General features: G+C 33.9%; 1 protein-coding gene across 3 annotated transcripts in view; it reads right to left on the bottom strand.

Annotated features, from left to right (window-relative positions):
• SMC2 (structural maintenance of chromosomes 2) overlaps nucleotides 1–16,806 on the bottom strand; it is a 555,382-nt gene that overhangs the window by 339,841 nt on the left and 198,735 nt on the right. For all 3 annotated transcript variants that reach the window (XM_090401108.1, XM_090401106.1, XM_090401107.1), the window contains 2 exons: nucleotides 9,661–9,836; nucleotides 2,387–2,505 (listed from right to left, as the gene is read on the bottom strand). In XM_090401108.1, coding sequence (XP_090257234.1) covers nucleotides 2,387–2,505; nucleotides 9,661–9,836 — 295 coding nt within the window. The remainder of the gene's footprint in view (nucleotides 1–2,386; nucleotides 2,506–9,660; nucleotides 9,837–16,806) is intronic.

Here is a 16,806-nt window from a genome sequence, read left to right as displayed (position 1 = left end):
AATTTAATGAATTGACAAAAAAACATTACAGGCAGAGTTAATTACAATACTATCAACAAGATTTACTCAAAATAACCACCATTAGCATCGATCACAGCTTCAATTCTGCTTCGGAACCTCGAACAAGCTGATGCTACAGTCTCCCTGGGAAGGGCCACAAAAACTGTTTTAATTTTATCCATTAACTGGGCTTTTGTATTACTGGAAGTGCGATTGGTGTCTTTTTCAACTGCGCCCCATACAAAATAATCCATGGGGTTAAGGTCTGAGGAGTTTGGAGGCCAAACATTTGGACTGGTGAAGTCGTAGAAATTTTCAGACAACCATTTTTGACTTTTCCCAGAGGTGTGGCAAGGGGCCGAATCCTGCTGCCATACATACGGCCTACCATTGGCTACCCTTGTTATCCAGGGCTTGACTACAGTTAGCAACTCCACGAACAAAGCCCGAATTCCAATGCCAGGGTTCTTCAACACCTGTTCCTGCAGATTTGCGAGGAATTCTGCTGTACGAACGCAATCAGATCGTCTGCTAGGGATCTTTCTTCTTGCTACATCCTCGTAGTCACCATTGCAAGTCTCTAGTTCATGCCTGATTGTTTTTACTGTATTCAGGGAGCATTGGGCAGCAGTCGTAATAATATCATTATTTTGATGGCGGGCACGAATCATCATGATACAAGTTATTCTCTTCCATGATTCAGGTGGGTTCCAGCTATCCATCCTTTCTGACATCTTGTATATGAATGAAGAAGGGTCCAAACTTTTAAATGAAGAGAAGTGTGTGTTAATACATGTAACTTACGGAAAAATATAATTAATTATAAATATGTCAAATTTATCCCGAACACCCTGTATATATATATATATATATATATAAATTGGGCACAGCATGAGAAGTTGAGAATTAGAATATTATATTTGAAGCTCTGAGACGTTCTCTGCATTCATTATAAGTAATATGATGGTGCATTTTATCTAGACTTGTCCCTAATGTAACCACTTAATTATGTAGGATTACTGCAGTATTCTCTATCTGACATTCCTGAGGATACATAAACTGACAAAGCACATGACAGTCACAAAAACATTATGCTAAAATATAAGAATTTATAACTGTCATATATATCATATTAAAACAGCCTCTAATAAGGAAAAAATATGTATAAAATGTAAGCATAATGAAAGTTTGGAGCTATTCAAAATAAAGATGCAGGGATGTAGACCATTAACAGTATTATACAGACTTTATCTGAACAAAATAACAATAATAATATAAGCAGAAAAGATCAAGAACTGCTGTCTATAATTAGGAATTAACTGGAAAAATAATTACAGTATATCTAATTTAAATGATTAATCTTAGAAAATTGAATATTATTCAATCATGCATTTCAAAATTTAATAGATTTTAAAAATATCTGTATAGAAAAAACAGCACAATTTTTAACTTGTGTCCAAGCAAATGAATTTGAATATGGAAATACTGAAATAAGAAAGTCAGTAATTGGGAGTCAGCTGGATAAATTTGCAGAATGAGAGAAATTAGTCAAAACATCAATGTATTCAATTTTAATTCATGGATCAGGAAGTTATTATAGTAACCTGAAAAAAAAAGATTTAAAGAGGGAACTACAGCATCGATGGCAGAATCTTATGTAAAAATAAAGGTATTAGAAAGGAACATATCCAAGAATATTCCTGAATATGTTCAGAATATTCCTGAATGTGCCAGAAAAAACATCCAGAGAAAGATTTAAGTGGCTTAATGCAGCCAGTAGCATTTAGGGAGGCAAAAATATACGATCTGACAACCAAACAGGAAGCTAGTAATACGGTAAACTAAATTGTGATTAATGATTAAAGAAGCATAAATGATGGATGGAATAATAAGACATCTGATCAACTAGATGATAAAGAAATACAGCAAAGCTAGAGCTAGATATACAGAGTACTGCAGCCAAAGTAGCTCTGGTAATTAGGTGATATAAATTTTTCAGCTCTAAAAAAAGGGAGATAAAAACAAAGGTCAGGATATATTCAAATGAAATTCTTGAGGTTGTTCCTTAGATTAGAGCAAAGCAATGCTGAAATCAGTTAAAAAGTGGAGAGTCAGAATATATGTAAAAATAAATACGGGCATGAAATACAAGCGGTAAAGAGCATGTGGAAAAAAATTTCACAATACTAACAGTTTATCAAAACTAGAATTTAATTGCAAGATCCAGAAGAATCCAAAAAAGAGGTAGAAAAATACCATTCAATGAAGAAAGGGTAAAGACACAAACTCTTTGAGCACAAAATTTCTTATTCTTGTTCCTCTGGACAAAGGGATATTTCATAAGGATAGCTTTACCAACTTAAGATCACTCAAAGAAAAAACTTACTTTGATTCTATCATGCATATTTTTTCATATAGATTATCTATATCTCTAGATAAAAGACGTCTATCAGCAACCAGTGATTCTTCTTTGCCATCTTGATAATTCATTTCTGCTATTTCCTGCTGTGGTGAAGTAAATTGCATACTCTATAAACATACATTATTCAAGGAAATGTGATAACTACAAAAATTTGAAGTTTTTCTTTCATGGATAATTAATGTAAATTATTTTATTTTATTTATTTATTTATTTGTCTCTCCAGCTTTTAATGAATTTCATACATTCAGCTGGAAAACTGTTCTACTAAATTATAAATAGCAATTAATCAGAATTCTACTGCCTTTGAGATAGGATTCTGATTAACTACTATTTGAGACATGCAAGTGTATTGAAGTGCAATGAAGCATGCAAGTATAAATACTAGATCATATGCTATAACTGAAATTAAATAGTTAATTTTACAGCTTAAAATAGTTAATATATAGGTTATTGGCAGAAATTGTCACTGCCTAGAGTCTACAGTCAGATTTTGAAACCAGGTTCAAGTCTTAAACTCTAATAGTTCTTAAAGTGTGTATTAAGAAACCCCACCTCACACACACACACACCTCTCTCATTCTGAAATTCAGTATAGACGAAACCTCTTCAAAAATCTGCCAAAATACCCTAGCAACCAGAACCCTAATCCAGAAAAGAGATGGGGGGGGGGGGGGAAGGGGTATGGCAGCAAAGCATTTTTTAGAGGCTGGTTCACTAACAGCAGACGAAACTAAACCTGATAGTTAAAAAAATAATAATAAATAAATAAAAATAAAATAAAATAAAAAAATGTCAAAAAACAGAATTACAGAAGCATGATGGATTGTATTTGAGTGGCATTGTTGGAGTAAGTGCTGCTAGATGGAGGTGCAGTGTGTGATACAAGCAAGAGATGAACTGAAACATTATGAGAGTGATACTGAAGAGAGACGGAGGTCCTTGGTTGTAGAAATAGTAGTAGTGTGAGAGATGAAAAGAGAACGGGAATGCAAGAGGAACAGGGAAATGGGGGGGATGAAGTCCCAGGTGGACAGAGAGACATGAAATAGGGAGAGTTGGTGTTGGAAGAGCAATGAATGTATGTATGGAGATGATCAGTGTAGAAATGGAATATATTGTGATATGTACAGGAAAGTTGAGACTGGACAGATATATGGTAAGCAGTGATAACGGTGACTGGGTGGGGGTAGTGTGGCAGGGAAATCACAACCAACAAGTGGCTTGGATAGGACTAGTTATAGACCTAAAAATGAACTACTGTGTTTATTTACAAATGTCAGAAGTATTAGAAATAAGGGAGATGAAATGGTTTCACCGATCGAGTTTATTTGCCCCAAAATCATTGGAATAAGTTAAACATGGTTAGACCATCAATCATGGCCTATCACCAATAGTTAACCATCCAACCAGAATACTATATAATCCACATCTTTCTTCCAACACTGAACTTTTTCTTAACTAGCTCTCCCTCCAAATACACTGTGGATGTTTGCATTCTTCTTGGTAACTCAGACCACAATCTTATTCAAGTCTCGTTCTCTACAGTTTGTACTCTCTCATCCAATCCCAGTGTCGCACCCTACAACATTGCATTTGTGCCAAATGAGATGATCTCTGGAATTTTTATACCTCTTTTTTCTTGGTAAGATTTGCTGCTTTCACTCTCCTGATACAAACACCTGCACTGGACTTTTAATTGCAATGCTCCTTAATGAAATGAAAGTCTAATTTCCACACTTCACAGCAAACCCCTGACCTATATCAAAGATATGGTTCTCGAAAAAGCCCACTGCAGTCCATGATAAAACTGCAGCATACATTCGATGGTAAATAAAAACTCCAGCTTCTCATTCAACTTACACAAATGTAACGAGTTATCAATGATTCCAAAATAAACTTCATAAGAATGAAATGCAATAAACTTGCCTCTTGCAAAACTGGCAGTCGTGTTCTGGTCACTCACTAAGGCTGTTGGCCATAGCTTCCCTTCTTCCCTGCTCCCACCTCTCTTGCATCTTGATGATACCATAGTAATGTCACCCAGGGAAAAGAGAAGCATAAAAATTCCAGGTCACCTAGTGATAATTTTACACTTGTTTTAGGCTGTAGCATAAGTGGTACAAGAAGTGGGAGTTTGAAGCCATTGAACATATGCTGCATTTTTATCATGGACTTGCAGATACTTTTTTTTTTCTTTTCTTTTTTTTTTTTAAAGAGAACCATGGCTTGGATAAGGTTGAGATTTGTGGTGGTGTGGGAAATGAAGGTCCTCATTCTGGTGAATATTATTTTGATTATTAACTCCATAATAGCTTATTATTATTTCTGTAATATGTTATGTGCTATTAGCTATTAAAAGGCAATACAGGATGGATGTTAATTCTAATGCAAAAATTTTGAGCACAGCTGGAGGAATAACAACTGGATCAGATGCCTTATTAGTATTGAGATTGATCAGGATTTTTCTGATGCCTGAAGGACATTCTAGGTCAAAAGACCTAGAATGTCCTTCAATGTGTGAGATCATCATTTTAAAAAAAAATCAGAAGGCTCCCCAAACAGGCTACTATGAGAGTACATGCTTAGCATAGCTTCCTCCTGCTATGCTAAAATGGAGTCAAAGTATGGTGGTATGCAAGAACTGCCACAATAAAAGTGAGCAGAAGACCGAGTTTTCTCTGTACATTATATGTTTCATTCATAAAATGAACTTTCTTTTTACCTTAGAAATTCTTCACAAATTGACTACTTATTTGAACAAATTACAGCATACAAACTTCTCAGGGAAAAAACATATCTGGACTCCTTATCACTACAGCAGAGCAAGACTAGTTAATCAATTTCCTGATATGTAATCTCAAAGGATATATACATGCTATGAGAGTACTGCTTAATTCAGATTACATTATTACTTGTTTGCAAGTAATTTGTTAGCACTACAGTACCATCATGTCTAACATTTCAGCCTTCTAAGACACTTGTAAAAATATTTTAAAGTCTTTATACATGATTTTTACTTATGAAAGATATTAGTAAATTAAAGTGAAATAAAGGATGTATAAAAATACCATTATGTTGATAAAATTATATTTCTTAAAATGATATTCAACTATAAGAAAAATATGACAGGAGTACTTATGGTTTCGCTATTAGTAATCGACTAGCAAGACTGTTAAGCAAACCATGCATCATGTTTTAAGTCATCAGTGCAATTAGTTTTCCAATTAAGCAGCAATATCAGGAATACTTTGTTATAAAATATATAAAAATGAAACCTAGTTTTCAATTATGTAGCATAGTGAAACAACAAGTACATAGGCCTGGGGATAGAACCTGTAAAGTTTAGGGGAAAATTATTATTATTATATGACACTTCCAAGGACTCATCGAGGGAGGGCACCTGCTCTACAACTCCGTCTCCACCATTCAATCACTAACTGACTGCAACTACACCAACGTCATCTACCGCCGGACCACCACTGGTATTTCCACAATGCCCATAGCGAGATTTGAACCCGCAGCTTTTCGACTAGAGAACAGATGCGCTATTCACTTGGCCAACCAGGTCGGCATTTATATTACATAATAGGATTAGTCAACAAACTATCTACAAATGGTGCAGTTGTATGTCAAGGTTTTTGATATTTCACTGTAGTCTAATTGAGATAGTATATATAATTTTTTCTCTGTTTTTCTATACATAATCATTTGTGAATTTTGTATTTTGCATAAATAATTAATATGGCTACTTCAAGTGGTGACTCAAAATGAAGAATTTATAAAGTGTATAAACTAGCTTATACTATATAAAATTTTAATGGAAATAATTCTGATAAAGTTGAAGCTTTCTTTAGCTCAGTTGAAGCTATTAAAGATTTATTAAGATGACTTGATGAGCAACTGCTCATAATAATGAAGTCTAAATTACATAGAAAAGCTAAGTGTTTTGTGCAAAATTCAGAGCACTAAGAAAAAGCACCTGACTATGCTTCATTTAAGAAAATTTTGCTATTCTAGAAAGTTGGATTTAGGACTCAACATATGGAAAATTCATGCTTATACTCAAACTAATAAGGAAACTGTATCTCAATATTATGCTGGGATGATTAGTCTCGTGTACAGTTTTAAATCAGATGAAGATGAAACAGATTTCATTCAGAGAAATATGTTTTTTCAATTTAGAAATGGACTGAAAACATAACTTAGGAGATCTGTATAACAAATATTACCCAATTATTAGAAATGGCTCAATGCGAGGAGAGTTTATTGCAAAGTATGAATCCTTCTTCATTTAAAGATATCAGCTTAGTTGAACCTAATAAGTTGACATCAATTTTATAGGTTTTGCAAATAATTATTTGTGGATGGGATACATAAAAAAAAAGTTAATCAGAAAAGGATAAAGGATTCAGATTCTGGAAATTCAACAGCAAAGCATTTTGTTCACAAACTGAATTCCATAAAGGAAGAATTCACTGCTAAGCTTTCTGAATTAACTAGATTGGAAGCGCAGCTCACTTCTCTAGTTAAAGACCGTAAAGTTGAAAGAGAAGTTAGAAAGGAACAATTTTCATTAAGGAAGATTGATAGTGATACTCCTGATTAAAAAAATTCCTTCTGCTTTTAACAAAAGAAAACTTAGTGCTATAGCTGTAGTAAACTGGGTCATACTTAAAGGTTTTGGCATTATAAATCTTGTAAAAGGAGGTGATAGATTAAGTCAGAATGCTACTAAATCATCTCCAAATGTTCCTCAAGATTCTATTTTCACAAAGAGAAACCACTTCTCTTGAACATCAAGATATTACACAGCTCTTCACTACAATAAATTCATGTAATGTTGAACTTTTGAATTTAGTAAATGCTTCAATAGCTGATACTCCATGCAAAGAACATTTAATACTGGAGCAATCATTTCTGTCAGCACATGGGATTTCTTCCAAAGTATCAAGGATAAGTTACAGTATGACATAAGAGCAGAATGTAAATTTAGACTGGAATGTAAAATTATGTGGGATTTTCAATCAGGAGATATCAGTAATGAAAGCAAGATTTGTTACAATTTATCTTCAAATTTCAATCTTTCTGTTTCAAATGAGCTGTTGGTCTGTCAGGTAATTAATGCTGCATCTTTTCAAGTGATCTTGGGAGACCAATTCTTATGACTTCATAGATAATTATGAATTATCTATGAAGCATGTAATTATGAGTCCAGTGTAATTTCTCTTGATGGAATTGCTTTTCAGACAAATTATTCCTTTCAAAACATGTTGATACTACCTAAGAAAAATGATGTATATATCAACCCTGTTACTATTTCATCTCAAACCCTGTTAAAAGAGCCTACTTCAGAACAGCTGGATTCTGATGAAATCAGAAATGCTCAATAGCAAGATATGTTTTGGGAAGAAGTTTATGACTCAATTCAAAATGCTGAGTATCCAGCTGATTATCTGCCTTAAAAAAGAGCAGAAATTACTTTCTGTTAGAACAAATAAGAGTAGGACACCACTGAAGAAGATACTTGGGATATTAAATTCCAAGGGCAGGTCTCCTTGGACATAGATAGCTGGTACTTCATGCAAAGTAATTTGCATGGGGTACCAGTAAAGTGATACTGGTATATTTCCCTTTAAAGAATAAAATATTTATATTATAAAATAGAATTAGTGAAACTATTTAAATCAATACTGACAAAATTGATCCACCTAGATCTTGGTCTTTTTTATGCCATCTTGACACAAAACAACTGTTTTGATAAACCTTCCACGTTTAATGTCCCATTCTGTTTAAGTGACCCAAAATGAAGATTAATATCTTCATTTTGAGTCACTTCATTTGGAAGTTCCTTTAAATATCTTCATTTTTAATATGATTCAACCACTGATGCAATTTAGGGCATATTTTTTTCTAGGAACTCTCATACCTGACAGCTAATCTTTAATCAAGTACTTTATTTCTAACCTAACTCTCAGATCCATAACTTAAGTGGTTTGAACACTCTAGTATACTGAGAGTTTGTTTTGGCTAATTTCTCCCTTATTCCATATAAATTTATACAACTGGCTCCACATCACAGTACCTTTGCTTATTCTGTTGTCTATTTCCATATGTAATCTGCCATCTTCACTGTGTCTAAATAGCTGAATTATTTTACTTATTCTATTTGTTCTCCATTGAGAATGTAGCTAAAGATTTCTATATTCTGATTATTTCATAGTTTTTGGTCTATTTATTGCTGATTTTCATGCCAAATTAGTTATAACTAATTTGGATGGTGACACACAAATCAAGGATGCAAACGTGAAATTAGCAAGAGAATACTGCTAGGCAGAACAGAAATGATTATGAAATTAATGTTGTAAAATGTAAGGTTATGCACTTTATTCAGGCTAAGAAGATTAGATACTGAGTATCTAATATTCTGAGATACTGGATTACTGGAAGATGATGAAGCTAGGGACTTGGTAATAATGGTGGACAGAAAGTTGATGTTCAGAGGGCATATTGCAAGGTTGTTAAAATAGCTCAAAGGATTACTTGGATGTTGAAAAAACTAACAGGTAAAGATGGGGGGAGGGGTATTGTCCCTCTTTATAAAGCTATTATTCAGCTGCATCTTGATTACTGTGCACAGATTTGTTACCTGGGTTTCTTGGGGATCAGGAGGTGGTGGAGACGATTCAGAGATGAGTGACCAAGCTGGTGACAGATCTGCGGATGCTGCCTATGGAGAAAGGCTGAAGGTTAGTGGGTTGCAAAATTTATTTGATAGGAAGGACATGGTAGAAATTTAAGTTATTAAAGGAGTTCTATAATATTGACGGAGACGAAATTTTTCAATGCATGACAAATAGAGAATAACAGTCACACGTTGTGCAAGAGTGTGTCTAAGTAAGGCTGTCCAGAATAGATTTTTTGTGTGGAGAGTGTAATGATTACCAGAATTACTTGTAAGTGCCCTGACAGTGAACGAGTTTACTGTCAGGGCACTTACAAAAAGAGGTATGATGGGTTTTGTGTGTATAACAGTTAGAGTGAGTCTCCCATGATAAGTCTCTAGATTTCAGGGAGATTCCTATAATAATAACATTATAGATTACATAAAATTAGAGTTTGTTTTTTTTTCTTGACAGGTGTTGAATTCCAATTTTGTGAGAGAGAGAGAGAGAGAGAGAGAGCACAATATCCCACATCTTGAATTAAGTGTTAAGTGTTAATGAATATGACAAACTTACCTTCAGTTTGCTAAGTTCCTTTTCTAAAGTTTTATATAAAACTTGATCTTTTTCGTAAGCATCTTCTGTTTTCTTGCAATCAATTTGTTTTTTTCTGATTTCAGTTTGAGCATGTTTCAATTTCATTTCTGCCTGTTTGGACTCAGTCTCACATTTGGCTATTTCCTTCTTAGCAGCTGCAATCCATATAACATCTTATACATACATTGTAAACATTATATATTTAAAAACATATATACTTCAAAAAAAAAAATAAATAAATAAATAAATAAATTAAAACTATCACTAATAGAGTCAAAGATTAAAATGAATATTGAATGAACTCAATTATATCTAGTAACACAAATCATTAAAAATGGAGGATGCAAATGTGAAATTAGAAGAATATTGCTAGGCAGCAAATTACATAGCAATTTAGAAAGACAGCAAGCACATCAACATATGATGTGAGGTATACCATCTTACAATACAAAGATAAGCAACTTTAAATGACTGTGGTGTTGGAGAATGATCTCAGAATGTCTTGGATGAAAGACTAATGAAAGTGTTATTATTCAGCTAAATATTAAAACCAGACTAAATGATGTGGTTAATTAAGAATTCTGAAATACTCTGGTTACATAAGAAATAATAATATTACAAAAATCACCCTATATAGCAAAAAGAAAGCAAAAACAAAAGACAAATTGAGAAAATAGGCAATATTGTAAAATAAATAAATATCGACTAATTAAGAACATTTGAGGGAGAACTTGTATTGAGGAAGTAGAGGAGAACTATGAATAAGTCTCTTACAATCATGAGAAGGTGAAAGATATTTTAAGTTAAAAATTTAAAAGTGAAATATATAAAAAAACTCACTGAGCATGATGGGGGGGGGGGGTTTAAATAACTTTCTAAAACACACTTTTTATGTCCCAAATATGTGTTTACGTTTATTGTAAACACATTTTATGGCAGAAAAACATTTAATTTTGCAGATGTTGCAAAGATGTGGAGTATGCATCTTAAATTTAAAATGAATTTACAATCATCTAGCAAAAGGATATCAGTCTCTTTCACTCAAGACACTACCAAAAACTTTCCTAAAAATGCCTGATGTGCTATCCAGAAGAGGGCTACCTGGTAAAATGATGATCTCACACATTCATTCCAATCAACTGCTGTTCATGTTACATATTCTACATTATTGCTTTTCTATAGGTATTTTTATGGGAAATGATATATTCCAGTGGTCATCATAACTCCCAGTTTTGTTCCAGAACTAAGATCTTCAATTCTACAAAGCCTTCTCTCATCTTTGAAATGAATACAACTGCATATCTACAAATTCAAACTTTTTCTTTAACCTTCTGTGTACAAATGACACAACAATCTGTAATGCTGTGTTACAGGTTGCCTTTCATGGGTGTAAGGTTGTAATCAGTTTGTCCAAAATATTTCAACTTTCTTCTGTCAATATCCTTAAGGAGCCCATAAAGTTCTACTGATCCTTTCTAGCACCCATCCATTTGTCTGACTTTCAGTATATGATATCCTCAACAGTCTTCTGTAACACCACATTTCAAAAGCAACAATCCTTTTCCTATCAGATCTCTTTAGGTTCCAAGTCTCACATCCATAAGTCGCTGTTGGAAAAACAGCTGCATCCAAAATCCTAAACTTTGTTCCTGTGGAGATAGATCCATCTTTCCAGATTTTAGACAACTCTCTGTCTGTTGTTTTAGCCATTCCTGATCTTCGGATGTTTTCTGAACAGCAATTCTTCACATTAATAATGGATCCCAGGTACTTGAACTTGCTGAATTCCTCATTTCTTGTTTCTCAGAAGCTTCCCTGTCTGTATATCTTTTGAGAACCAAAATCTTTGTCTTCCTAGGATTGAGCTGAAGTCCTCTGTTCTTACTGATCTTGTTAACTTTATCAAGAATTTGTCCTAGTTCTTTCTTGTCATTATAGAGGAGTACTGTATCATCAGCATACCTCACATTACTGATCAATCTATCACCTATCATAATTCCTGTCTTGAGCTCATCCAATACTACACGCATGATGTCCTCAGCATAGATAGATACCAAGTGATACAAGTAAGGAGAAAGTAGACATCCTTGTCTAACTCCCTTGCCAACTTAAAGCCAATCACTTAATCCAACATGGATCTTACTGTATCTTCTTGCTCCCTGTACAAGTTAGTTATCAGCCTGATAGTGTGTTGAGGAAAACCTATTCTTTTCACACTTCCCACAGTTCCTCATGCTATAAATGATTAGTCTATGAAACACATTACCATAAGGAGTCTAAACTGTTTATACTTTTCTATGATCTCTCTAAGGTAAGGGATCTGATCTCTGGTAGCCTTGCCTTTCCTAAAACTTGCTTGTTCCTCATGCATATCTACCTCAAACTCTGGCCTCAATCCTATTTAGAATGTTCTTTAATGTTTGCATGCGGTATTAAACTAATAGTTTTATGGTTCTTGTAATCCATCATACCTCCTTTCTTATGTAGTGGTATGAAAATCGACTTCTTCCGGTCTCTAAGCCATGATCCTGTCTCCCATAGAAACTAAATCTAATAATCAATCTATGAAACATTGTTATCCCTCCATCCCCTGCAGCCAACTCTGCCTTATCCTCCCCATTGTACAGTTTCTCAGTATTCTTTCCATCTGTTTTTGATTTCCAGTTCATCTGTCAGTACTGCTCCATTCCTGTCTTTGATGACATTCAATTTGGGATTAAACTTGTGCTATAGGTCACGAACTAAATGAAACATCCTTTTATAATTATGCCTCCTCATCTGGAAATATCTCTTCAAATTTCATTATCAAATTCCTGATATGAACCATCAAGGGGACAGGATAATTTCATAGTACTATATGAAAAAGTTAGTTGCACCATTATCAACTTCCGATCAACAATTTTCTTCCAAATTAATCGATATGTCAAGACTCCAATGTTATCAGATCTTATATTTTGGTCTTCTAAGGCACTTTTTACTGTATCAATCCATCTACATCTTGGTCTTTCTCTGGATTTTTTCCTGCCAACTAGGGAAAGAACACTTGTTTTAGTAATCTTTCCTCTCTCCCATTTTATTTAAGTGACCATACCACCTGAGATTAGTTGTACTGACCCATTCCTGAATGCTAACAATGGCAAGTTCTTTCCTAATATCATCATCTTTAATGTGATACTGCTGTTGATTCCACTAATCATTCTCAGAACTCACATATCAGAGGCTTCAATCTTCCATCAAGTGTTTTATTTCTAACCCAGTTCTCAGATTCATAATTTAAAATTGGTTTGAACACTGTTTTGTATACAACTAATTTAGTGCCTTGACTAATTTCTTTCTTATTATATATAAATTTATTCAGCTGACTTCCTAACTATACCAGCTTTACTAATTCTGTTGTATATTTCCATATTTAATTAACCATCTTCTCTAAAAAATGTGCCTAAGAAGATGAAATGTTTTACTTGTTTCATAGATTCACCATTCAGATATGATTGAGGTTTTCAATGTTTCTAAGTTTTAAAAGAGGTATACCGTGAGTAGACATATCGATACCAAATTAATAACGGAAAAAACTCACGTACAAAGATTATTTAACAGTATAATTTTCACCTGTGTGTCACAGGCATCTTCAGTACATTAAGCTCAAATTAAACAATTACTGACAATTCCAAAAAGCCCACCTAAGTAGCTTTTTAAGATAACTAAAAAGGTCAATAAATTTCCTAAAAAAAATATTTTAAAAATATATAAAAAAATAAATGAATAAATAAAAATAAATTAATTAATTAAAAAATAATAAAATAAAACCAATACAATAAAAAGTTAGGAAAGATTAGCTGATTTGTAAAGTACTATCTCCCATAAAGGGGATAGACGTAGGCCATCAGATCTGTTTAAGTTAGGAGAATGAAGTAGAGTTTCACATGTTTCTTTATAAAGGCGTTCCATGAGAAACTGACTTTTATGAAGAACTCTTGTCTTTCTCCAATGAACTCTGTGTCTAGAGAAGATGGCATGTTCTGCAAGTCCAAACTTTTCAGGTTTAACACGTTCATTGCCAATCACGCAATAGCACGTGATGCGAGTTCTCACCGAATGGTCGATCACATGTTATCGCGTGGCCGTCGCTATCAAGTAAAAAAAAAATTTGCCCGCCACATGAAATTCCAATTTTCAGCTTGGCAATGAACGTGTTAAAGTATTCAATATAAGATTGGTGTTCTTCTAGCCGAATAGAGACAGATCTTCCCGTTTGTCCAAAATAAGATAATCCAAAAGAGCACGGAATCTGGTAGACACCTGGATGATTAAGATGTGGACGCTTGTCCTTAGGAGAAGTGAGAAAGGTGGAGATTTTTCTAAACGGTCGAAAGGCAACAAAAATATTCAGTGGTTTTAAAACTTTTGCTATACGTTCACTGATGCCATGTACATAAGGGATAGTAATGTGCGTTATTTCTTCTGTGTTTGAAGAGGAAGACATTAAAACTACTCAAAGTTCTTTTAATGAAGCAATTCTTATAACCATTAGATTGAAAGGAAAAAGTTACATATTGTAGTTCTTTCTATAAAAGATCGTCTGAAGAATCTGAGGATCCTACCTGGAGTCAATTGAAGAGACTTAATTCTCTTATAGATAATGTATCTACATGGAATGAAGATCAAAAGAAAAAACTTAAAACCTTCTTCGGTCGTCCACCTAGATTGTATGGTCTTCCAAAAGTTCATAAACCAAGCATTCCGTTGAGACCAGTCGTAGATTGTATAGGGTGCCCCACTTACAAAATCTCAAAATTTTTATCTAATTTACTCTCCTCTTCAACTAGAAGAACTGATACTTATATAAAAAATACTTTGGATTTCAAAAATAAAATTTCAGATTTCATTTGGACGTTTCTGATATCATGATCAGTTTAGATGTTCTTTCTTTATTTATAAATGTGCCTCTTTCGGAAAGCACTGAATTACTACAACAGGAATTTCCTTCAGACATTGTAAACATATTTGATTTTGTAATAAATTCTGGTTATTTTTCCTTTAAAAATAAGTTGTATCAACAAATTGGAGGAACAGCAATGAGTAATCCTCTTTCTCCTGCTATCTCCAATTTCTTTATGGAACATTTTGAACAACGTATCTTTAACATTTCTCCCAGACCTACTCATTGGTTCATATATGTCGATGACATTTTTGCTGTATGGAATGGCTCTTCGGATGAACTTCAACAATTTCTCACTAAGTTAAATGCATTTCATCCAAGGATCAAGTTTACCCTAGAAGTAGAATCAAATAAGCAGTTAGTCTTTTTAGATCTTCAAATTCTTCGCCAACCAGATGGTAACCTATATTTCTCAGTTTATAGAAAGAAGACTCATACAGGCCATTATATCCATGCTGAATCTCATCATATCCCAGTCAAAAGGCAGGAACTATTAAAACACTGGTTCATTGGGCCCACTCCTTTTGTTCTTCAGACGATCTTTTATAGAAAGAACTACAATATATAACTTCATCCTTTCAATCTAATGGTTATAGGAATTGCTTCATTAAAAGAACTTCGAGTAGTTTTAATATGTCTTCCACTTCAAACACAAAAAGAACGCGTATTACTATCCCTTATGTACAAGGCATCAGTGAACGTACAGCAAAAGTTTTAAAACCACTGAATATTTTTGTTGCCTTTCGACCATTTAGAAAAATCTCCACCTTTCTCACTTCTCCTAAGGACAAGCTTTCACATCTTAATCATCGAGGTGTCTACCAGATTCCGTGCTCTTGTGGATTATCTTATTTCGGACAAACAGGAAGATGTGCCTCTATTCGGCTAGAAGAACACCAATCTTATATTGAATACTTTAAACCTGAAAAGTCTGGACTTGCAGAACATGCCATCTTCACTAGACACAGAGTTCATTAGAGAAAGACAAGAGTTCTTCACAAAAGTCAGTTTCTCATGGAACGCCTTTATAAAGAAACATGTGAAACTCTACTTCATTCTCCTAACTTAAACAGATCCGATAGCTTAAGTCTATCCCCTTTATGAGAGATGGTACTTTACAAATCAGCTAATCTTTCCTAACTTTTTATTGTATTGATTTTATTTTTAATTTTTTATTATCATTATTTTATTTTATTTTTTTTTTTAGGAAAGTTATTGACCTTTTTAGTTATCTTACAACAGCTACTTAGGTGGCACTTTTTGGAATTGTCAGTTATTGTTTAATTTGAGCTTAATGTACTGAAGATGCCTGTGACACACAGGCGAAAATTATACTATTAAATAATCTTTGTATGTGAGTTTTTTCCGTTATTAACTTTGTATTCAATGTTTCTACCTATTTTCACTGTCTGCGTTTTTGTTGCTATTATTTTATTTATTTTATTAGTTATTTTATTTTATTTATTATATTTTCAAACCAAATTTATTACAACAGTTAATCAATTCAATCAAGGAATTTTGTAGACTTGTACCAGATTAATTGAGAAGTATAATATCTGCATAAAGCAAAGTGCTCAGATTAACATCACCAATTTTGATATCAGATTTAATACCACTTTCGTATGCTTTCTCCAGATCAATAAATAACAAAGGGAGCTACATCTGGTATTTATTGATCTGGAGAAAGCATACGATAAGAGTGCCAAGGCAAGAAGTCTGGAGGTGTCTGAGGGAGAAGAAGGTGCCGGAGAAATGTCAGGTTGGTGCGGGAAATGTACAGAAATGTGAAGACAAGTGCTCGGACCTGTTTGGGACAGACAGAAAGTTTTCAAGTAACAGTTGGCTTGTATCAAGGGTCAGCTTAAGTCCGTTTCTGTTTAATACTGTGATGGAAGTGGTAACAAAGGAGGTGAGAGAAGATGCACCTTGGACAATGTTGTATGCAGATGACATTTTGCTGTGTGTAGATTCAAGAAGAAGCGGGAACTTAACTGGAAAGATGGAGAAATGTACTGGAAGAGAGAGGTATGAGACTGAGCAGAAGTAAGACAGAGTATATGTGTTGCGCAGTGGGCGGCGGCAGCCAGGAGACAGATCTGGAGCTGGAAGGAAATGTCATCAGGAAGGTGAGAGACTTTAGATACTTAGGTTCAACAGTGGAAGAAGATGGAGGAGCTGAGAAGGAA

The sequence above is a fragment of the Typopeltis vanoorti genome, chromosome 12 (assembly GCF_054136105.1).
Source record: "Typopeltis vanoorti isolate ZY-2024b chromosome 12, IOZ_Tvanoo_1.0, whole genome shotgun sequence".
NCBI classification, from domain to species: Eukaryota; Metazoa; Arthropoda; class Arachnida; order Uropygi; family Thelyphonidae; genus Typopeltis; species Typopeltis vanoorti.
The sequence above is the reverse complement of the archived record's forward strand: the minus strand, read 5'-3'. Positions and strand labels throughout refer to the sequence as shown.